The 17,999-nt window shown below is 37.1% G+C and overlaps 2 protein-coding genes across 4 annotated transcripts in view; both read left to right on the plus strand.

Annotated features, from left to right (window-relative positions):
* Positions 1-10,049, plus strand: part of LOC121257203 (dual specificity protein kinase YAK1 homolog) — a 34,056-nt gene extending 24,007 nt beyond the window's left edge. Inside the window, exons 14-19 of one of the 2 annotated variants that reach the window (XR_005939173.1) lie at positions 2,812-2,886; positions 3,010-3,833; positions 8,405-8,557; positions 8,819-9,120; positions 9,304-9,431; positions 9,745-10,049. Coding sequence is in view for 1 of the 2 variants with exons in the window: in XM_041158136.1 (XP_041014070.1) it covers positions 2,812-2,886; positions 3,010-3,833; positions 8,405-8,557; positions 8,819-9,120; positions 9,304-9,380 (1,431 nt within the window). In the remaining variant the exon portion in view is untranslated. Of the gene's footprint in view, positions 1-2,811; positions 2,887-3,009; positions 3,834-8,404; positions 8,558-8,818; positions 9,121-9,303 lie in introns of both variants that reach the window. The other variant, XM_041158136.1, reaches the window with a different exon arrangement.
* A 1,736-nt stretch (positions 10,050-11,785) lies between these two features.
* LOC121258144 (RNA polymerase sigma factor sigA-like) lies at positions 11,786-17,777 on the plus strand. 2 transcript variants are annotated; one of them, XM_041159519.1, is made up of 10 exons: positions 11,786-12,075; positions 12,892-13,734; positions 14,422-14,620; positions 14,735-14,827; positions 15,412-15,540; positions 15,719-15,772; positions 15,864-15,941; positions 16,066-16,128; positions 16,896-17,008; positions 17,387-17,777. In XM_041159519.1, the coding sequence occupies exons 2-10, from the start codon at positions 13,043-13,045 to the stop codon at positions 17,493-17,495; spliced, it is 1,530 nt and encodes a 509-aa protein (XP_041015453.1). In that variant the 5' UTR covers positions 11,786-12,075; positions 12,892-13,042; the 3' UTR covers positions 17,496-17,777. The 2 variants fall into 2 exon arrangements, with proteins under 2 accessions (XP_041015453.1, XP_041015452.1); XM_041159518.1 differs by having other exon boundaries at positions 11,847-12,075; positions 12,889-13,734.
* Positions 17,778-17,999: the final 222 nt, after the last annotated feature.

A 17,999-nucleotide genomic window follows, 5' to 3' on the forward strand; every position in this document is an offset into this window, starting at 1 on the left:
GGAGTAGAATGGGGGAAGAGTTCAAGTTTCACTTAGTCAAGTGGGAGACGGTATGCCGCCCCATCTCTTAAAGGGGGGGCATTAGAAATATGAGAATCTTTAACCAGGCGTTACTTGAAAAATAGTTGTGGAGATATAATAAGGAACCAAAAACCTGTGGAAGTTGGTGATTGAGAGCAAATATGGAGGTTTATGGGAGGGGATGGTGCACTAAAGAAGTAAGAGAGGCTTATCGAGTGGGATTGTGGAAACACATTAAAAGAGGATGAGAGGTCTTTTCTCGAAACACTAGACTTCATTTAGGTGAGGGTTCCAGAATTAAATTCTGGAGAGGCGGTAATAGTACTCTACAAGAGGTATTTCCTTCTCTTTTCCAAATTGCTTGTGCTAAAGATGTTTTAGTTGCGGAAACCATGGGGATATCTGCGGGCAAATCCAATGGAACGTCAATTTTAGTCGGGGAGCACAAGACTAGGAAATAAGCAGCTTTGCAGATTTTTACAGCATTTTGTACTCTATAAAACTAAGCAATCAACAAGAAGATGTGTTGTGGTGGATGCTCGCAGGTTAAGGTGTTTTCTCGGTTCGCTCTTTTTATAAGGCTCTCACACAAACCCAATATTCAATTTTCGTGGAGAAGGCTTTGGAGACATAAGGCGCCCCCAAAGCCGCAATCTTCGGGTGGACAACTTCGTTGAGTAAGATTCTCACAACCGACAACTTGAGGAAACGAAGGGTAATCATTGTAGATTGGTATTGCATATGTAGAGAAGGGGCCGAGTCTGTAAACCATCTCCTACTACATTGTGAGATAGCTAGGGTATTATGGAATGAGGTGTTCAGTAGATTAGACTTGGCTTGGGTTATGCCGGAGACGGTGGTGGCAGTGCTGGCCAGTTGGACAAATCTAAGAGGCATGCAACAAATTAAAAATGTTTGGAAGATGATCCCTATATGCATCATGTGGTGTTTGTGGCAGGAGCGCAATGACCGGATGTTTGAAGACAAGGAGAGATCGATGGAGGAGCTTAAAAAGTTTTATTTTTTAGAACTCTGTGTACTTGGGCCATTGCTATTGACTTTAATGGCATGGACCTACATGATTTTCTTGTCTCTAATGCGCCTACTTAGTTTAGGGCATACTTTTGTTTTCTATTAGTGTACTATGCCTATTCATTGATCGATAAAATTTGTTTACTTATTAATAAAAAATTGATTTCAATGGTTTGAATGTCCATGACTTCCTTGCATCCCTAGTCAATCATACCTACGTGTCGCTCTTGTAGATGCTCTGTGTACTTCGGCTATGCCCATTTTCTAGTCAATAAAATTCTTGTTTACTAATTGTAAAAAAGAAAAGATAGGGAAGAGTAATACATAATACGACTAAGGATAAGATAGAGTGGCAAAATTGGATATATGGAACCAACCTCAATTAATTGACAAAGATCAGATGTATTAAGTTTAGATTGTGGGTATTTTAGGAAGACTTTTGTACATACCCTATGTATTTGAGTGGCTATCCTTTTCATATAATTGACTTGTATAAAGAAAAAGCCTTGCTAAGTTGAGTCAGTTAAGATTTTTAAAACTCCAATGCTATCCTAATCCCTTTTTAACATTGACTCTAGAATTTGGCACTTCTGCTCACACAGCAAACCAGAACTTGGTACTCATTTTTCAACATTATAAAGGCTTATTGTTGTTATAAAAAGGTTCACTATGATGCTCTCTCTCTCTCTCTCTCTCTCTCTCTCTCTCTATATGGTGACTTTTGCTGGTGAAACCTATCATTCTGTGTTTCTTTGCTCTAGAATTATGGGTTGGGTGCCAGTAATCACATATGGGTCATTTGAATCCAATTATCACTGAGTCCAAGGTCTTTGAGTTTCAGGTAGGGGAAGGAACTTCAGTGGTATTCGTCAATTGAGAGAAGCAATGGTGGCCTTGACTGGGTGTCTTTGGGGAAATCAATGTGATTTGGTTGCTATCCTCCATGGGGATGACACTTAAATAAAGTTTTGGCACAACTTGTGGTGCAGTGATCAACATCTTAAGGGGTCTTTCTGGTTCTCTATTGCACTTGTTTTGGATACCTCTGTGGTGGACAATGTACAAAATGTGGACGGCTCCCACTCAATTGGAAGTGGATTTTATTAGAGTAGGATGTGATTGGGAGCTGGATCTCCATTCCTCATTTTATGCCCAGTAAGACCGCTGGCAAGAAGATCAGATGTGTTGGGTCCCCATCAAGCTTGGGCTATTTCAAGTAAAATCGCTTTACCATGTGGTTCCCATAGAAGAAAATATGGAATAAAGCTCCCCCAATGGCGGCTTTCTTTGTTTGGGTAGCAACATTGGGAAAGTTCTAATGTTGGACGATTTGAGGAGCCAACAAGTGATAAATTGGTGCTGCATTTGTAGAAGGGATGTGGAAATTGTCGATCACTTGTTACTGCACCGAGATGTTGCCAAGGTTACATGGAGGGAGAGGAATAATAGAAACTTTGAGGATTGTGAGAAGACTGATGAGGAGCTAAATAATTTCTATTTTTGTAAACTTTATCATTTGATGCCCCCATGCATATGTTCTTCTGGCTTGAGATTTCTGGACTTTTTTAAGCTTATTGCCCTTTCTAAGGTGTTTCAATTGTATACACCCTGTGTGCCTATTGTGCCTTAGTGCTCGTTATAAAATTATTTTATCAAAATATGCAATGTTCGCTGTTACTTATTTCTTTGCTCAATTACAAGTGTTGTAGCAGATGATATACATCTAACTATTATTTTTCTTGGGCATGGTGTGTTTAGCCTGTAGCTCAAAATATCATGGTGGACCACCACCCAGGTGGAGGACATTGGTTTGCTGCTGGTCTCTCTCCTAATGTGAGCTTGCTGTCCCTTCAATTATGCTTCCATTTTTAATTGTTGGACTGTCATTGCTAATTCTTTTGTTTTATCATCATTTATCACATTATGCTGTCACTGAAGTATATGTACGTCATGTAGATTCCAGGAAGGAATAGAGTTGCTCTTCATAACAGCCCACACTTCCCGATAGTGCCATTTCAACATGCCAACAGTTATGGCAGTGTTGGAAGTTATGGTAGCTATAATGATAGTACAGGGCTTGGAAGCAGTTATGGAAGCTATGGAGACAGTAGTAATGTGTTTGCATATTATTCGCCTGTCGGTCCATCTGGGATGAACATGCATCCACAGGGCAATGTCTCAATGCTGGGAAGTAGTCCTGATACGAGAAGAAGGGTTATGCAATACCCACATGGAAGTGGACTTGGTATAAGTCCCTCGGCTGGAAATTTTACATCACTGCCTCTTGGCACTAGCCCCTCACAATTTACTCCACCAAGTTCCTATAGTCAAGTTTCTGCTGGCTCTCCTGGACATTATGGTCCAACCTCTCCAGCAAGAGGCAGTCATGGATCGCCTTTAGGAAAGATGACTGCAGTTAGCCAGTTTAATAGAAGAAAAAGTTGGGGATATTCCGGAAATTCTCAATCTCAAGAGAGCCTGTCATGTTCTCATTGGCAAGGGCAATTTACTGATGGCTCTAGTTCTTCACAAACTGAAGGAAATTCTCAGGTACTTCATGGTTCTCCATCGCATCTGCAATCAGGTTCTAATGCTGCAAGCTGGAAGCAGCATCGTGGAGGCACCAGAATCTCTGCTGGTTACTCTCCCTTTCAGAGCATGCCGGGTTCCTCTACACTTGGTTCTAATATGCAATTGGCACAAACTGCAGGATCAGCTTCTGAAAAGCCTGAGGTTGGCCTCTCACTGCCTGATCCTGGAGATTGGGATCCCAACTATAGGTAAGCAGACCAGATACTCGTGTATCTATACATATATAAATCCAAGAGATACATTTGCTGCCTCTTGCCCATGTATATATGCATGCTTTATTTGTATTACAATATTTTCCAATTAAAACAGTGCATAGCGTAAATTCACATGGCCTAGTTGTATTTATAACTTTTTAATTGAGGCCAGAACTGATGGTGGTATACAACTTACCATAATAGTTTCAAATCTAAATATTGTGAACCTAGAAAACTTAAAGCATCCTAATAAGTCAAGACTCAAACAGCTAATCACCCGTTATCATTGCCTGCTGCTGCTTGTTACAGATTGTGTTGACGTTTTTTTTTTTTTTTTTTTTTTTTTTGGTTGCTTTTTCATTGGTCATGATTATTCAATATTTTGTTATTTAGATATAGTTGATAGCGATTTATGGTATTATACTATTATGATGTATTACACAGACTGATTTTTTGCTACTGCTTTTTTTCTTTTCTTTTCTTTTTTTTATTTTTTGCTATGGGGGCACTCTCTAATTTGAGTAGCTTGAGCAATGACGTCCACAACCTTTTGGCTAGAAATGTCTTGAATTGTAGGCGGATATTGAATGATAGCTGGAAATCAATTAGGCAAAAGTGAAGCTGTGTCCGGGAATTTGAAAATAGAAAACAACTAGCAGAAAGACAATTGCGAAATTGTGTCATTATCATAATTTTTTTTATTTGTGAGATTACTTATAAATGATGAAAAGAGTACCATTAAGTACACAGTTTTTCAGATACACCTAACCAGAGAGAGAGTAAAGAACTAAACAGAATTCTGAAGGCTAACACTAGAGAAACATAATAGGGTAGCCATCCAATGGAGTATATTTAAAAAAAAAAAGGAAGATTTGAGTTTGCACTGCCTTCAAAATGCTGAGCATTTCTTTATTGTCATATACATCATATTAGAAAATTGAATTCATTCTCCACAAGAGCCTGTTGTAGTCATTCTCAAATCTGCCGATCCAGCATGCCACATTGTATTAGTGATCTCACAATGGAGTAAAAGGTGATCCACTGTTTCCCCATCCCTCCTACACATGCAAAACGACTTCAATACCAGGGCATGTCTACTCTGTAGGTTTTTATAATTAAGGATCTTTCCTAGCACTGCTATCGAAACAAAGAGAGTCACTCTTGGTGAGTCCTTACTCATCCTAGATGGACTTCCATGGAAAGTTAGTGCTCTTGTGAAGGATCAATGTCTTATAGTAAACATACTTCAAACACCCCCCTCTCTTGGACATGGCCTATCACATCTTATCTTCCCCATATTGTGTCACCCTAGCAGAATACAAGCAATCATAGAAAAGTCAGAAAGATCAATCTCCCAATCCTGTGCTGCTCTGATGAAGTCTACTGCCTATTGAGGTGATCCATTTGAAAATTGTAAATGATCCAGAAAGACCACTTTAAGAAGTCAACCCCCACACCACACATCTTGCCAGAATTTTATCTAGATCTATAGCCTGCCTCATATCTATTATGTTGTGAGAACTCCCCAATCTGTTCTAGCATTCTTCCATAATTCAACCCCATAAGACTATTCACCTCATTACCTCATTAAAGCTCCAACCATTGCAGGCACAACCATACTTCAATTAATCATGTCTCCATAGGCTCTCTTTCACTTGCATACTGCCATAGCCACCCCTTGAGGGCACTTTTGAATGTAATCGATTTCTTGATTCCTAACCCGCCATTGGAGGTTGAAGAGCACACCTTGGGCCAATTTACAAGATGGAACTTCAGCTCCTCTCTTATGCTGCCTCATAATAATCTCTCTAAAGCTTATTGAGACAATTGGCTACACTTGCATGACGGGGAAATAGACATAAAGTAGGTCGATAAATTCGAACCCTTAATCAGAGTAATTTAAAGAGACCCTCCTTCAGATAAGTTTTTTTTTTTTTTTTTTTTTTTGTCAGTTAACAAAATTAAACAAAATTTTATTGACAATAAGAATAGGCACAAGTCCAAGTGACAAGTATACAAGACATACAAAAGCATTGCCTAAGCGTGCTAGTTCAGTGATACAAGAAATTCATGAAAACTCATTCCATTGAAATCAATTACAACCGACCAACAAAGTATATTATTGAAAAACAATTTCCTAAGCTCTTCCATTGATCATTCTCGATCTTGGATGCTTTTGTCGTTCCTTTCCCTCCAAATGCACCATCATAAACATATTGGGACCATCTTCCATATGGCTGCAATATGAGAGTTACCCTGAAGGCCGCTCCAAGAAGCTAGGAGATCAATCACCCTTCTCAGCATCACCCAAGTTAGTCCCACCCGACTGAAGAAATCATTCCATAGGGTCGTGGCAATCTTGAATGAAGTAATAAATGATCAACGGACTCCCCCATTCTTTTTGCACATGCAACACCACTCCATGACAATGAATTGACGTTTCCTTAAATTATCAAGTGAGTATCTTTCCCAAGGAAGCTGCCCATACAAAAAAGAGTGTGTTTAAGGGTGTCTTTGTCTTCCAAATACTCTTCCATGGGAATGAGTTTGTTGTATGTGTGTTCATGACTTGATAGAAGGAGCGGATGGGAACTTCCCTTTCTTGGAATGGTGCCAGAAAATCTTGTCATCAACTTCCCCCCTCATGTGAGTCAAGTATATGTGATTATAAAACTCTGATATTGTGTCGACTTCCCCCAATCATGTGGATTTTTAAAGAAAGTGACATTCCATTCCATTGAGGAGCACCATTTGATGTAACCAAAAGGTCCACAATCGAGGCTTCTTTTATCCTTGCTATATCATAGACTTCTAGATAAGCTTCCTTGAGTGCCCTATAACCACACCATAGGTCATGCCAAAATTTGATTTTGAATCCGTCACCCACCTCAAAGCAGGTATTGCTAAAGCATGTATCCCATTCTCTTCTTGTGTGCTTCCAAAACCCCACCCCATATGGCCCACTTACCTCATTTGAACACCAACCTCCCCATGTTTTACCGTACTTTGATTCTATGATATTTCTCCACAAGGTCCCCCGTTTTTATGGTATCTCCAAAATCATTTTCCCAACAAGGTCTTGTTAAAAACGTGCAAATTCCTAATACCCAAGCTTCCTTCTAAGACAGGGGAACATACTGTGGCCCATTTTACCAAGTGAAACTTAAACTCATCATTCATCCCCTCACCCAAAAAAAAAAAAAAAAAATCTCTCCATGTGTTACCGACCCTTGGTATGAAGTGGGAATAATGATAAGAAATAAGTCGGCAAGTTGGATAGGGTACTTTTAATTAATGTGACCCTACCACCTTCTGATAGGTACATTCTCTTCCAACTAGCCAATTTCCACTCCATTTTCTCTAGTATATCATTCCAAATTGATTTCGATTTGAATGGGGCACCCAAGGGAAGGGGGGCCAAGATATTTCATCAGCAAATGAGATATCTTGCATCCCAAGATGGAAGCCATGCTCTCCATATTAGTGACATCTCCCATAAGAACTACTTCTGATTTTGTCAAGTTCACCTTCAATCCTGAAGCAGCTTTAAAGCAAAGAAGAAGAGCCCTCAAAGCTTGAATATGATCATGTTTGGCTCTACAAAATATTAGTGTGTCATCGGCAAATAATAGGTGAGATATACTTTCCCCCACTGAAAATCCACAAAGGAAACCGCCCTCCACAACTCTTGAAATCATCTTGCTAAAGGCTTCCATTACAAAAACAAATAGTAGTGGAAAAAGAGGATCACCTTGTTTTAAGCCCCGTGAACTTTTAAAGAATCCATTTCAAACCAAAGCCACATCTCATGTAAAGCAAAAAGGTCCAATTGACATGATCATAAGCCTTTTTCATGTCTAGTTTGCACAAAAGTCCCGGCTCTCCCAACTCGAGTCTACTATTAAAACATTTGTTGGCAATAAGTACTGAATCAAGAACTTGCCAACCTACTTGCTACCTTTTCAAGGATGCCTTTCTAAATTGACTTGGTTTTTAAATGTTCACCTAGAGGGAGGCCAAGATACGCCATAGCTAATGAAGACACATTGCATCCAATGATTTGAGCTAGACTGTCTACATCATCCCCATTTCCTGTTGTAATAACCACGACTTGGGGAAGTTTGTCTTCGACCTTGATTCTGCCTTAAAAGGAAAAAATTTTCTCACTAAAAATCAGTGTTCACTTATGAAGAACAAGTGTTGATGTTTGGATCCACACATAAAGCCTAATAATAAACCTTCATTAACTAATACCAACATTATTCTGTTAAGGGCCTTCATAATGTCTCAGCCAGGGTTTCAAAGAGTTCCATGGGAGAATCATTTACCATGACTGAGAAGCACACCCTGGATATGCAATGAACTATCCAGCTACACCACTTCTCCCATAAGCCACACCTTTCTTTCTTATTATCATCATTTAGACCATCATTGTTTAATCTGTACAAAACAAATAAATGATATCCTCAAGTTGAATTTGAAGTTGGTTTATTTGGATTTTCTGAAGTCCCTTGACAAACTTAAGTTTTAAATACTGTTTTGACTTTTGTCGATTTTTATTTTAGTGATGAACTTCTTCTACAAGAGGATGGTTTGGATATAAGTGCCGTGACAACCAGCTTCAGCAAAAATGTGCATCTTGGACCTGCAGAACCATTGCTCGGGGATGGAAGATTCAACCATGTCTCGAGTACAATTTCAAATTTCTCTGTACAGAGGTTGGCCGTGCTCTGTTTCTACTGTTCACTCATCTTATATGTTTATATTATTATTCCATTTGATTGTTAAATCTAAAAGATTCCCAACTGCATTTGGTGTTCTCAATTGTGAGTATTGAATTCTGTTTGTTTCCCATGCTTTTTTTTAGGGGGGAATGAGTATTTTTTATTTTCTTTTGATGAGTAGATGAGTGATTTTTCTTTCCAATGCTTTCTTTGCATTTCTTCATTTTGTTTACGGTTTCACATGATGTGCTTCAGACAAAATGGACCTGGTCAAGCATTTTCACATATGGAGGTTGGTAGCCCTCCTTCAGCTCATGATCCACTTCACGGATATGTCCGCCCCATGTCAAATCCTTCCCACTTTGTGCCTAATATCTCACAAAATTCTCCTAGTCGTTTGGGACAGCAACCTGTTCAGCGGTTCAATTATGGACGACCACCCAGTAGTCGGGTTGGTGATTCCAATCATGTGGTGGTTCAGCCCCCCTTCTCCAGCTTTAATTCTGGGGGCATGCGTTCTCCTGGAAATAGCTCATTCAGCAATGGCATGCCATGGGGTACTTCCTGTCTTGACTATGTCAAGCCACATCAACATTCACTATTTTTCTTTCTACTTAATAAATTCTAATTACAAATATCTGTATCAAAATGGAAAAGGCTACACAAGCCAGACTATATTATATGTGAGGGTGAATAGAAGCAATGGGATGAACTCTGATAACATTTGCATTCTGTTGTAGGTCGTAGAGGCAATCATCCTATCACAAACATGCCACCGACATCCCGTGGGAGGAAAGACTATGGAAGGATAGCCTAATGTTGAATCAGCTTATTCTTTTTACGATGAGAGGTCTGGCTTGTGAGATAGGCAAGAAAGTCATTCTCAATAGATAGCTGCCCAGTGGGCTGTTAGAAAAATCCTCATCCAGACCATGCTCATTCGTTGTGCTTGCATAGATATAATTTATGACTATGGGTTATTGTGTCTTCTTACTAATCTAAGCAATCAATATTCTTTTAGTCATGAACTTTCAAGGCATTTTTGAGCCTGTTTCTTGAGTGCCAGATTTTTTACGTTTAAATATTGTACTAATACTGTGATTTTTTTTTTTTTTTTTTTTTTTTTGGTTCTCCCCTGTTTGAAGGAATCTAACCTTATTATTGAAGTATTTACATTGCAGCTGCTGAAGAAGAATTGCAACAGGTGTAAGTTCATCTAGGAATAGCCAGTGGGTCTCGTGTTTTCTCTTTGTTTAGAGAGGGTGGAATTGTAAAGAGACATTTTTCTAAAAGAAGTTATTTGTCGTATTTAATTATATCTTGTTGACAAGCCAAAATGGTTCCAAATATTTGGAGCCACCGGCTAAATCCTTGCATGCCAAGCTTCTTGTAAACTACACAAGCTTTTCAATCCCTTGAATATAAGATGATGCTGATGATTTTTATGTAAATGAACAATAATTTCAGAACTTGACTGGAACCCCCCCACCAAAAAAAGAAAAAAGAGTTGTGTTGTATGCTACATATGATGATGATTATATAGAGAACTGACCAGTTACTGGTGTTGTATCTGTTTGTAATATCTTTAACAAATGATCCTGTACATAATTTCTGTCCCCATCATTATCTTAGGTTTTGAAGCTTTTCAGAGCCCCCTTATTCTCTCTACCCCATCTGTTTTGGTTACCAGGGGGAGTCATTGTAAAGAGCATTGCAAATTTGCAAGTGCTGGCTTCATGTTACTCAGAAAAAGTGCAGAATTCCTGCACATTGATTATTGCAAGACCTGCACTTTCTAATGTTATCTTGGTGTTGCATTGATTTTACCATAAATCTCTTTTGAACATAACTTTATTTACACAAAGTATGTAACAGGGTATGAAATCAGAGGCACCTCAGTCCTTCGGCTCTGAGCACAATGATTTTGTAGTTTTTAGAGGCACATTATTATATCGTAAATAAGGTTCTATCTTTCTGAAGCTTTAAAGACGGTCCTTGCAATTTAAATATTGGGATAAATTCAAAATCATTTCTTTCCGAGCTGTGTTTTTCTCAACTTTTTTTTAATTTAATTTCATTGAATTATCTAGTTGTTTTAGTTTACTTTTGTTGTGTTGTTGAATATGGACGCGAGCTTCTGATTGATTTGCTCGTATTGTGCCATCCATCTGAAAATCTAGGAGGAGATGAATGAATTGTAATTCATTGCAAATTTTGTGAAGTCTGAATAAAATAAATTAAGAAGAATTTTATTTTTTGAATTGATCTTGCATTTGATCCTTGAATATTTGGATATCAAGCTAGCTACCTTCATGTTTAGTTAATTTATAAATGAATAAACAATGCCATTAAACAGGAAAAGAAATAAAATAAAATCAACTGAGCATCATCATCTGAGTCAATCCCTCCCTCCCTCCCTCCCTCCCAAGCCAAAAGAAAAAAAATCTGGGCATAGCTCTTTGGACGTAGCCTCTACTGGTAATTTGACACTGAAAGAGAGCTGTTTCAGCATAATTTTAAGAAGAGTGGCTCTACAGCCACATATGTTGGGGGCTCCCGACGGTGCTTTTTTTTTTTTTTTTTTTTTTCAGGTATTTTTTTTAACACTTTTAAATATTTAAAAAAAAAATCACAACATCATTAAAAAATACTTCCTTAATTATCAAGTAAAAAAAAAAAAAAAAAACTGTTGAGAGCCCCAATGTGTGGTTTAGCATTTCTCTTTTAAGAATTTGTTTGGTGGTGTTTTTTGGTGGGATGCGCCTTTACCCAAAGGACATTGTTAGTGTGCACACAAAATATACATCACAAATATGCACACTAGTGCAAATAATGAGTTTTTTTATTTTTCTTTTAAGTATTTTTTAAACATTCTTAACAATTAAGAAAAAATAAACAAAAAATAGAAATTCACTTACTAATTATCACTTCCTTAACTATTAAGAAAAAATTAAAAAAAATATAAATAGACATATTTGATAATCATATTTAGAATTATACCATCATTTTCCTTACCCAAAGTAAATGCCAATGCAAATGAGAGAGAGAGAGAGAGTTGAACAAAAGGAGGACATGACCCATCCAAAAGATCTACCAAAATGGAAAGGGATTGGAAGAGAAAGCGAGAAAGGGCAGAAAGGGCACAAAATGGCACACTCTGCACCACATGAACCTGGACCTAATATCTCTTCCATCCAATAGCATCTCTACCACCCATATCTCTTAACTTTCTTCTACTGCCCATCCTATTATTTTCTTTTCTTTGATTTTATTTTTAAGTAATTTTCCATTTAAATAATCAGTTAACATGAGTGAGATGAGTTGTTAAACAAAAACCAAAATTTTAAAAAAGTTTCATTAGTATAAAATAAATAAAAAACAGAGGCGGTTGGAGGGAGCTCAACTAGCTCTTCGCCTACCACACCCACTAACTACTCACTTCGGGTTCACTGTCTCTTCCTCCTTCATAAAGTTTTCATCTTGGTTTGTGTCTCTCTCTAAAGTGGATGCAGGTACTTGAACGCACAAAGCTTTTTCTTTTCTTCTTTAATATTTAGTTTTCTAACTCATTTTACTAATGAACTTGAACTTAATTCAGTTGGAACTACTTTGCTGCTCTGCCTTTAAAATTTACAATCCAAAATGTTGAGGCTGTCGCAATCTTAATTCATCTTCTTCCTTGTATTCATGACCGAGTGGGGAGTTAAAAAAAAAAAAAGAATGAATCCCCAGACAGAGAAACTTTATGATTACAGTATGAAATTTTCATCAGTTTATAATTATAACTATATAATTATAATACCAAAACTGTTTCATTCACTGAATCTAAGTAGTAAATCTTGGTTTCTATGAAGAATTTAGTTCATCATTTGCATAGGTTTGGAGACCTGTAATTCTGTAATTCATGAGACGTGTTGCATATTTGAGCTGTATTATAGTTTTCAGTTTAACTTCTTAAGAAATTTAAGCTTGTCAATTTGACATAAATGCTCATATCATCAATTGGTGTAGTTCTTATTGGGAAAATGAAGAAAGAAAGTTCCTTGACAAAGAGAGATAGATATACATGTATTTTTTTTTTTTTTTAACAAGGAAATAGGAAATATAATCTTGTTCAGCTTGTTTAGTGCGTAAGATTTTGCCTTAACTTACCAAGTAAAATAAAAAGCAAAAAAAATCTAATCCAGGTTATACAACGCGTAGTTCAAAGTCATAGGTGTCTGCTTGATTTGGATACACTCCTTATTTAAGGTTTCAAACCAATCTTGTGAACAAGTTCTTTGGAAAAAGTATTTGGTGTATAATTCGTATTTTATTGGCTTTAGCAGAAGACTGACAAAGTTATAAGGGGAACAGCTTAAGCAATTCATTGGAGCTGTTGAAGGAAGCACGTTAGAAGAAAGATATTACATGTATATGATTTGACAAAATTGTTGACGGGCGTGTGAAGTTAATTGTACATGCATCAGAAGAAGCCATATGATGGCCACGACTGCAGTGATCGGGCTTAGTGCAGGGAAGAGGCTATTGAGTTCCTCCTACCATTACTCAGATCTCACAGAAAAGCTCCCATTTGTCAATGATAATGCACTAGCACAGTATCAAATCACTTCAGCCAAGAAAGTGATAAGTTCCAAAAAGTCATCTAATTTTGGCCCCAGTTTTCCATCAGCTAGTCGACAAGCAGAGTCTATCAAGGCTGTCAAAGAAGATGTAGATATTATCTCTTCTCCTTCAACTGCAGAGCCATGGTTTCAGAGACCCAACAACCTTGAAGAGGAAAGTTCTGATCCTGATTATTTGGTGGAGGCACTTCTTTTGCTGCAAAAGTCTATGCTGGAAAAGCAATGGAATCTTTCTTTTGAGCAGAAGGTACTAACTGATTCAGCAAGAGGAAAAAATCACAGGAAGATATCTGTCACTTGTTCTGGAGTATCTGCTCGGCAAAGGAGAATGAAAGCTAGGAAGAAAGTTCTGAACAAAACTGGTTATGTGGTTCCACCTTATACTGGTAAGCAGTTGAGATCATTGATCAGTCCAGAGCTGCTTCAGAATCATTCAAGGGGTTATGTCAACGGTGTAGTAAGTGAAGAGTTGCTTACTCATGCAGACGTGGTATGCCTGTCAAAGAAAATTGGTGCTGGTATTTCCTTAGAGGAGCACAAATTGAGGTAGTTGCATGCTCTCACAATATGATGATTGATTCTGATTTCGTGAACTGTTTATTCATATTTAAAAGCGTACTCATTTACAAATGCAGACATAATAAATAAGTAAAATAAATGACAAAAGGATCAATTTTATTCTTTACTTACTGACTCATAAATTGAAGAAAGCTAATCCTGTTGGTTTAGCTTTCCCAATAGTTGGATATATATAGATGCTGATGACTGCAACGTACTTGCATAATTCCAATTTATTTCGTATCATTTGCATAGCAATATCGTGTCATTGATTGATTCCCTTTCTATTTCTAATTTTATGCATAGCAATACATTGTTCCTATTCTATTCATTTAATATTATGTGATAAAATTCAAGGCACTTGTGAACTTGTTTCACGGAAGGTCATCAAAACTGTTGCGGTATGGAATTCCTACTTACAAATATAAGGCTGTAAGAGTACAGGTCTGTGGAAGAGAGAGAATGAGAGAGAGGGAGGGAGGGAGGGAGAGAGAGAGAGAGAGAGAGAGAGAGAGAGAGAGAGAGAGAGAGGGAGGGAGGGAGAGTATCCCTTCCTGGATTTATCTGGTTTAATTGCTGGATGTCATTTAAAAATTAGTTTACACTTGTATGACAGTTCCTTCAGGAGAAAATCTCTTATTGTATGTCTTTTTATTTTTGCATTGGGACATACAGATTGAAGGAGAAGCTAGGATGTGAGCCATCTGACGACCAACTTGCAACTTCATTGAGGATTCCTCGAGCTGAATTACAATCAAAACTGATTGAGTGTTCTTTAGCAAGAGAGAAGCTGGCAATGAGTAATGTTCGTCTGGTCATGTCTATTGCTCAAAGATATGAAAACATGGGTGCTGAAATGGCTGACCTTGTTCAGGTAATTTTCTGCTCCTTGCATAACTTAAAATATATGTCAATGTGTCATAAACTTAAATATAGTATGCAATCTGAGTTTCTGCTATAAGAAAAGAATGTTATTTCTCTCATGTAGGGTGGGTTGATTGGACTACTGCGCGGAATTGAGAAATTTGACTCTTCGAAAGGGTGCAGAATTTCAACATATGTTTATTGGTGGATACGCCAAGTAAGGCTAATATTTCCTGGTTCACATTGTAAATAATGCAATAAGATGCTCATAGCAATCATATGTGTGGAAAGCATATTTAACATGCTTACCACTACATCTCTACCAAGTTTTCGTGTTTGGTTCCATTTCATCATGCATGAAACAATAAGATGGTCAAGATGGTATTTTTAATTATCTGCATTAAAAAAAAAAGGTGCATTCATATTCCTAAACTAATAGCATATGATAATAATTATCTGTCTCAAGATTGTGGAACAGCATCATTTCATAGCTGTAAACACAAGCAAAGTTTTGATATTATCCTTGCATCCATTTTCTAAGTCCACACTGAGATATTCTCTCAATTTTGTCTCCCATTTATTTATTTCTGATCATCATGTTTGATACTGGTGTAAGAGCCAGTACAGAGCAAAATATGCTCACATAAATTTTTGTAAGAAGTAAAGAATTAAATTTCTTCTTTTCCATTTTTTCTTGGGATTTTTATACATCTTTTTCTAGCAAGTCGGTAGGATATCTATTACATGGGATTTTCAAAGCAGTAAATTTGATTTCTAGGGTAGCACTGACTTTTTTAACAGGGTGTTTCAAGAACAATGGTTGAAAATTCCCGGACTTTGAGATTACCTGCTCATATGCATGGAAGATTAGGTTTAATCCGGAATGCAAAAGTTAGACTGGAAGAGAAAGGAATAACTCCATCAATTGATGTAAGTTGATTAGCAATATTTACATTTACTATGTTTATCCTTTACATACAAAAATATCAGTGAGAATGCATAACAGCCTGAACCCACCTGTCATAAAGGAGGCACGTACTAAGATGCTTTACACTGCCATTAATTTCTTCTTGCCTGTAAATTATCTGATTGTTTCCCCCTTTTTCAGAGAATTGCAGAATGCCTGAAGATGTCAAAAAAGAAAGTCAAGAATGCTACGGAGGTACCAATATGTTTGAAATTGACTGTGTCTAGGCCATTGTACTTGGTTAGATTGCACAACAGTGCTTATTGTATGGTACCATTTTATGTAGGCAATCAGTAAGGTCTTCTCTCTTGATAGGGAAGCATTTCCCTCTCTGAATGGTCTTTCGGGAGAAACACATCATAGTGTAAGTATTCTTGACGAAACTTATTTCTGAAATCCCAATATTTGTGGAAGAAGTTTTTCCTAAATATTGTAAACTTCTTCCTTATGCCATTGGTTGACTTTTTATGTTCTTTTTACTATTTCAGTACATTGCAGATAATCGCCTTGAGAACAACCCATGGCATGGAGTGGATGAGTTGGCACTGAAGGTAATTAAATTTAAAGTTGAAAATGCATTAGTGAAATGTCTGTAAGCAGGTGGTAATTCAAACACATTATACTGATTCACTTGAAAGTGTTCCAAGTCAAAATGAATTAGTTCATAATAATTATTAATTATTGTAAGCTCTCTCTCTCTCTATATATATGTATAGTCCTTTTAGTTTGAGTCTTTGGGGCTACCTCAAACATTGGTTCGATCTTATCAAAAGTATGCTCCATATATACCTTCCTGTGGCATTTGGAACATTCCATTCCTAATTATTGTAGTTCTCAAGATTACTCCACATTGCTTTTAATCTCCTTGATAGCTCACGGAGTTTTCGATCTTTGATTATTACTTCTTGAATTGTGAATGAAGGCTAGGCCACTAAAAGCACTTAAGAGATCAAATCATTCCTTAAATTCCAAAAAATTAAACGCTGCCTCAATTTTCTGTCTAATGTTCAAAATTCTCTTAAATCATCTGAATTGTTTAAATTTTCTTTCGGAGTATTATCTGATTTTAGATGTATCCAACAAAACTCATGATAATTATTTCCCAATATCTGGTATTTATTCTAATATTGACCTTTAGCAAATAGAGGAACTTATTTGTGAGTACTGCATGACCTCTTTTTGTGTGTGCGCGCTCGCGCTGTTTGCTTGTTTACTGAAGTCCAGGTGGATTTTCTGACAACTCTCGACACTGTATCTGTGTTCTATGCTAGTGAAGAAAAAAAGCTAATGATATTACTTGTAATAAATACATTTTCAGGATGAAGTAAACAAGCTCATTAATATGACACTTGGGGAACGGGAGAGAGACATCATACGACTTTACCATGGTCTGGATAATGAATGTCTTACATGGGAGGATATTAGTAAACGGTAAGTGCAAAAGTAGATAGACAATATAGTACTACTTATTTCCAAGTAATAAAGCATAACTAAAACCTGTATGTTTTTCTTCGGCCACCAAGTCTTTCAAACTCTTCAGTTGCTTTTTCAAAATAAAGTGAACATGTTTAGCCAGTGAGTTCTGCCCATGATTGCACTTGAACTGAAAGTATGCTATATTGGGTTACATCTCCCAAGAGTGAAGTGTTTTGCCTTACTCTAAACATTAGAGGTTAGATCGTGTTCATGAATTGCTTGTGTTGGTTGATTTTATGCTTTTGGGGTCCTTGCATATGCAAAATAACTGCATTAACAATTGTTTAATAGCCAGTTGTTTTGACGATTGTATTGTGTTCACTACTCTTTCAGCATAGGTTTGTCCAGAGAAAGAGTTAGGCAAGTCGGACTTGTTGCACTTGAAAAACTAAAGCATGCAGCCAGGAAGAGTAAGATGGAGGCTTTGCTGGTGAAACATTAGTTTTCTGTACGTGTTTCAGCAAAGATGCATGCCACAAGTTAAGATACTCATGTATAGATATAGAAAAGAAAAAGTACTGTATCTTCTTCAATTTGTTCTTCCAATCAGATAAAAAAGAAGGTTATAGAAAGATTATTATGCCAGGGTTTTTCACCCTAGCTTTCTGTAACAAGAGATAGAAAACACCGATTATAACCCATAAGTTGGTAGCGGAAAATTTCATGTATTTAAAGAGAGAATTTCATATGTGAAGCACATCTCATATACTGGATGTTTCCTTGACGACCTTGAGCTACACGTCTGATCTTATTCTGTACTTGTTTTGTATAATTAATCTTTTAATTTAGGAAAATTCTACTTACTATGTTGGTTATGAATGTGATTTATGGGTGAAGAAAGAGCCATTTGGGTGAGGAGAGACTAAAGAGCCATGGCGAGGAAAGGCTTCGGTCATGCGGCATTCATGTGAGATAGGGGTGATTAAAGGATTAAACTATATCAAAT

Source organism: Juglans microcarpa x Juglans regia, chromosome 3S (genome assembly GCF_004785595.1).
Source record: "Juglans microcarpa x Juglans regia isolate MS1-56 chromosome 3S, Jm3101_v1.0, whole genome shotgun sequence".
NCBI classification, from domain to species: Eukaryota; Viridiplantae; Streptophyta; class Magnoliopsida; order Fagales; family Juglandaceae; genus Juglans; species Juglans microcarpa x Juglans regia.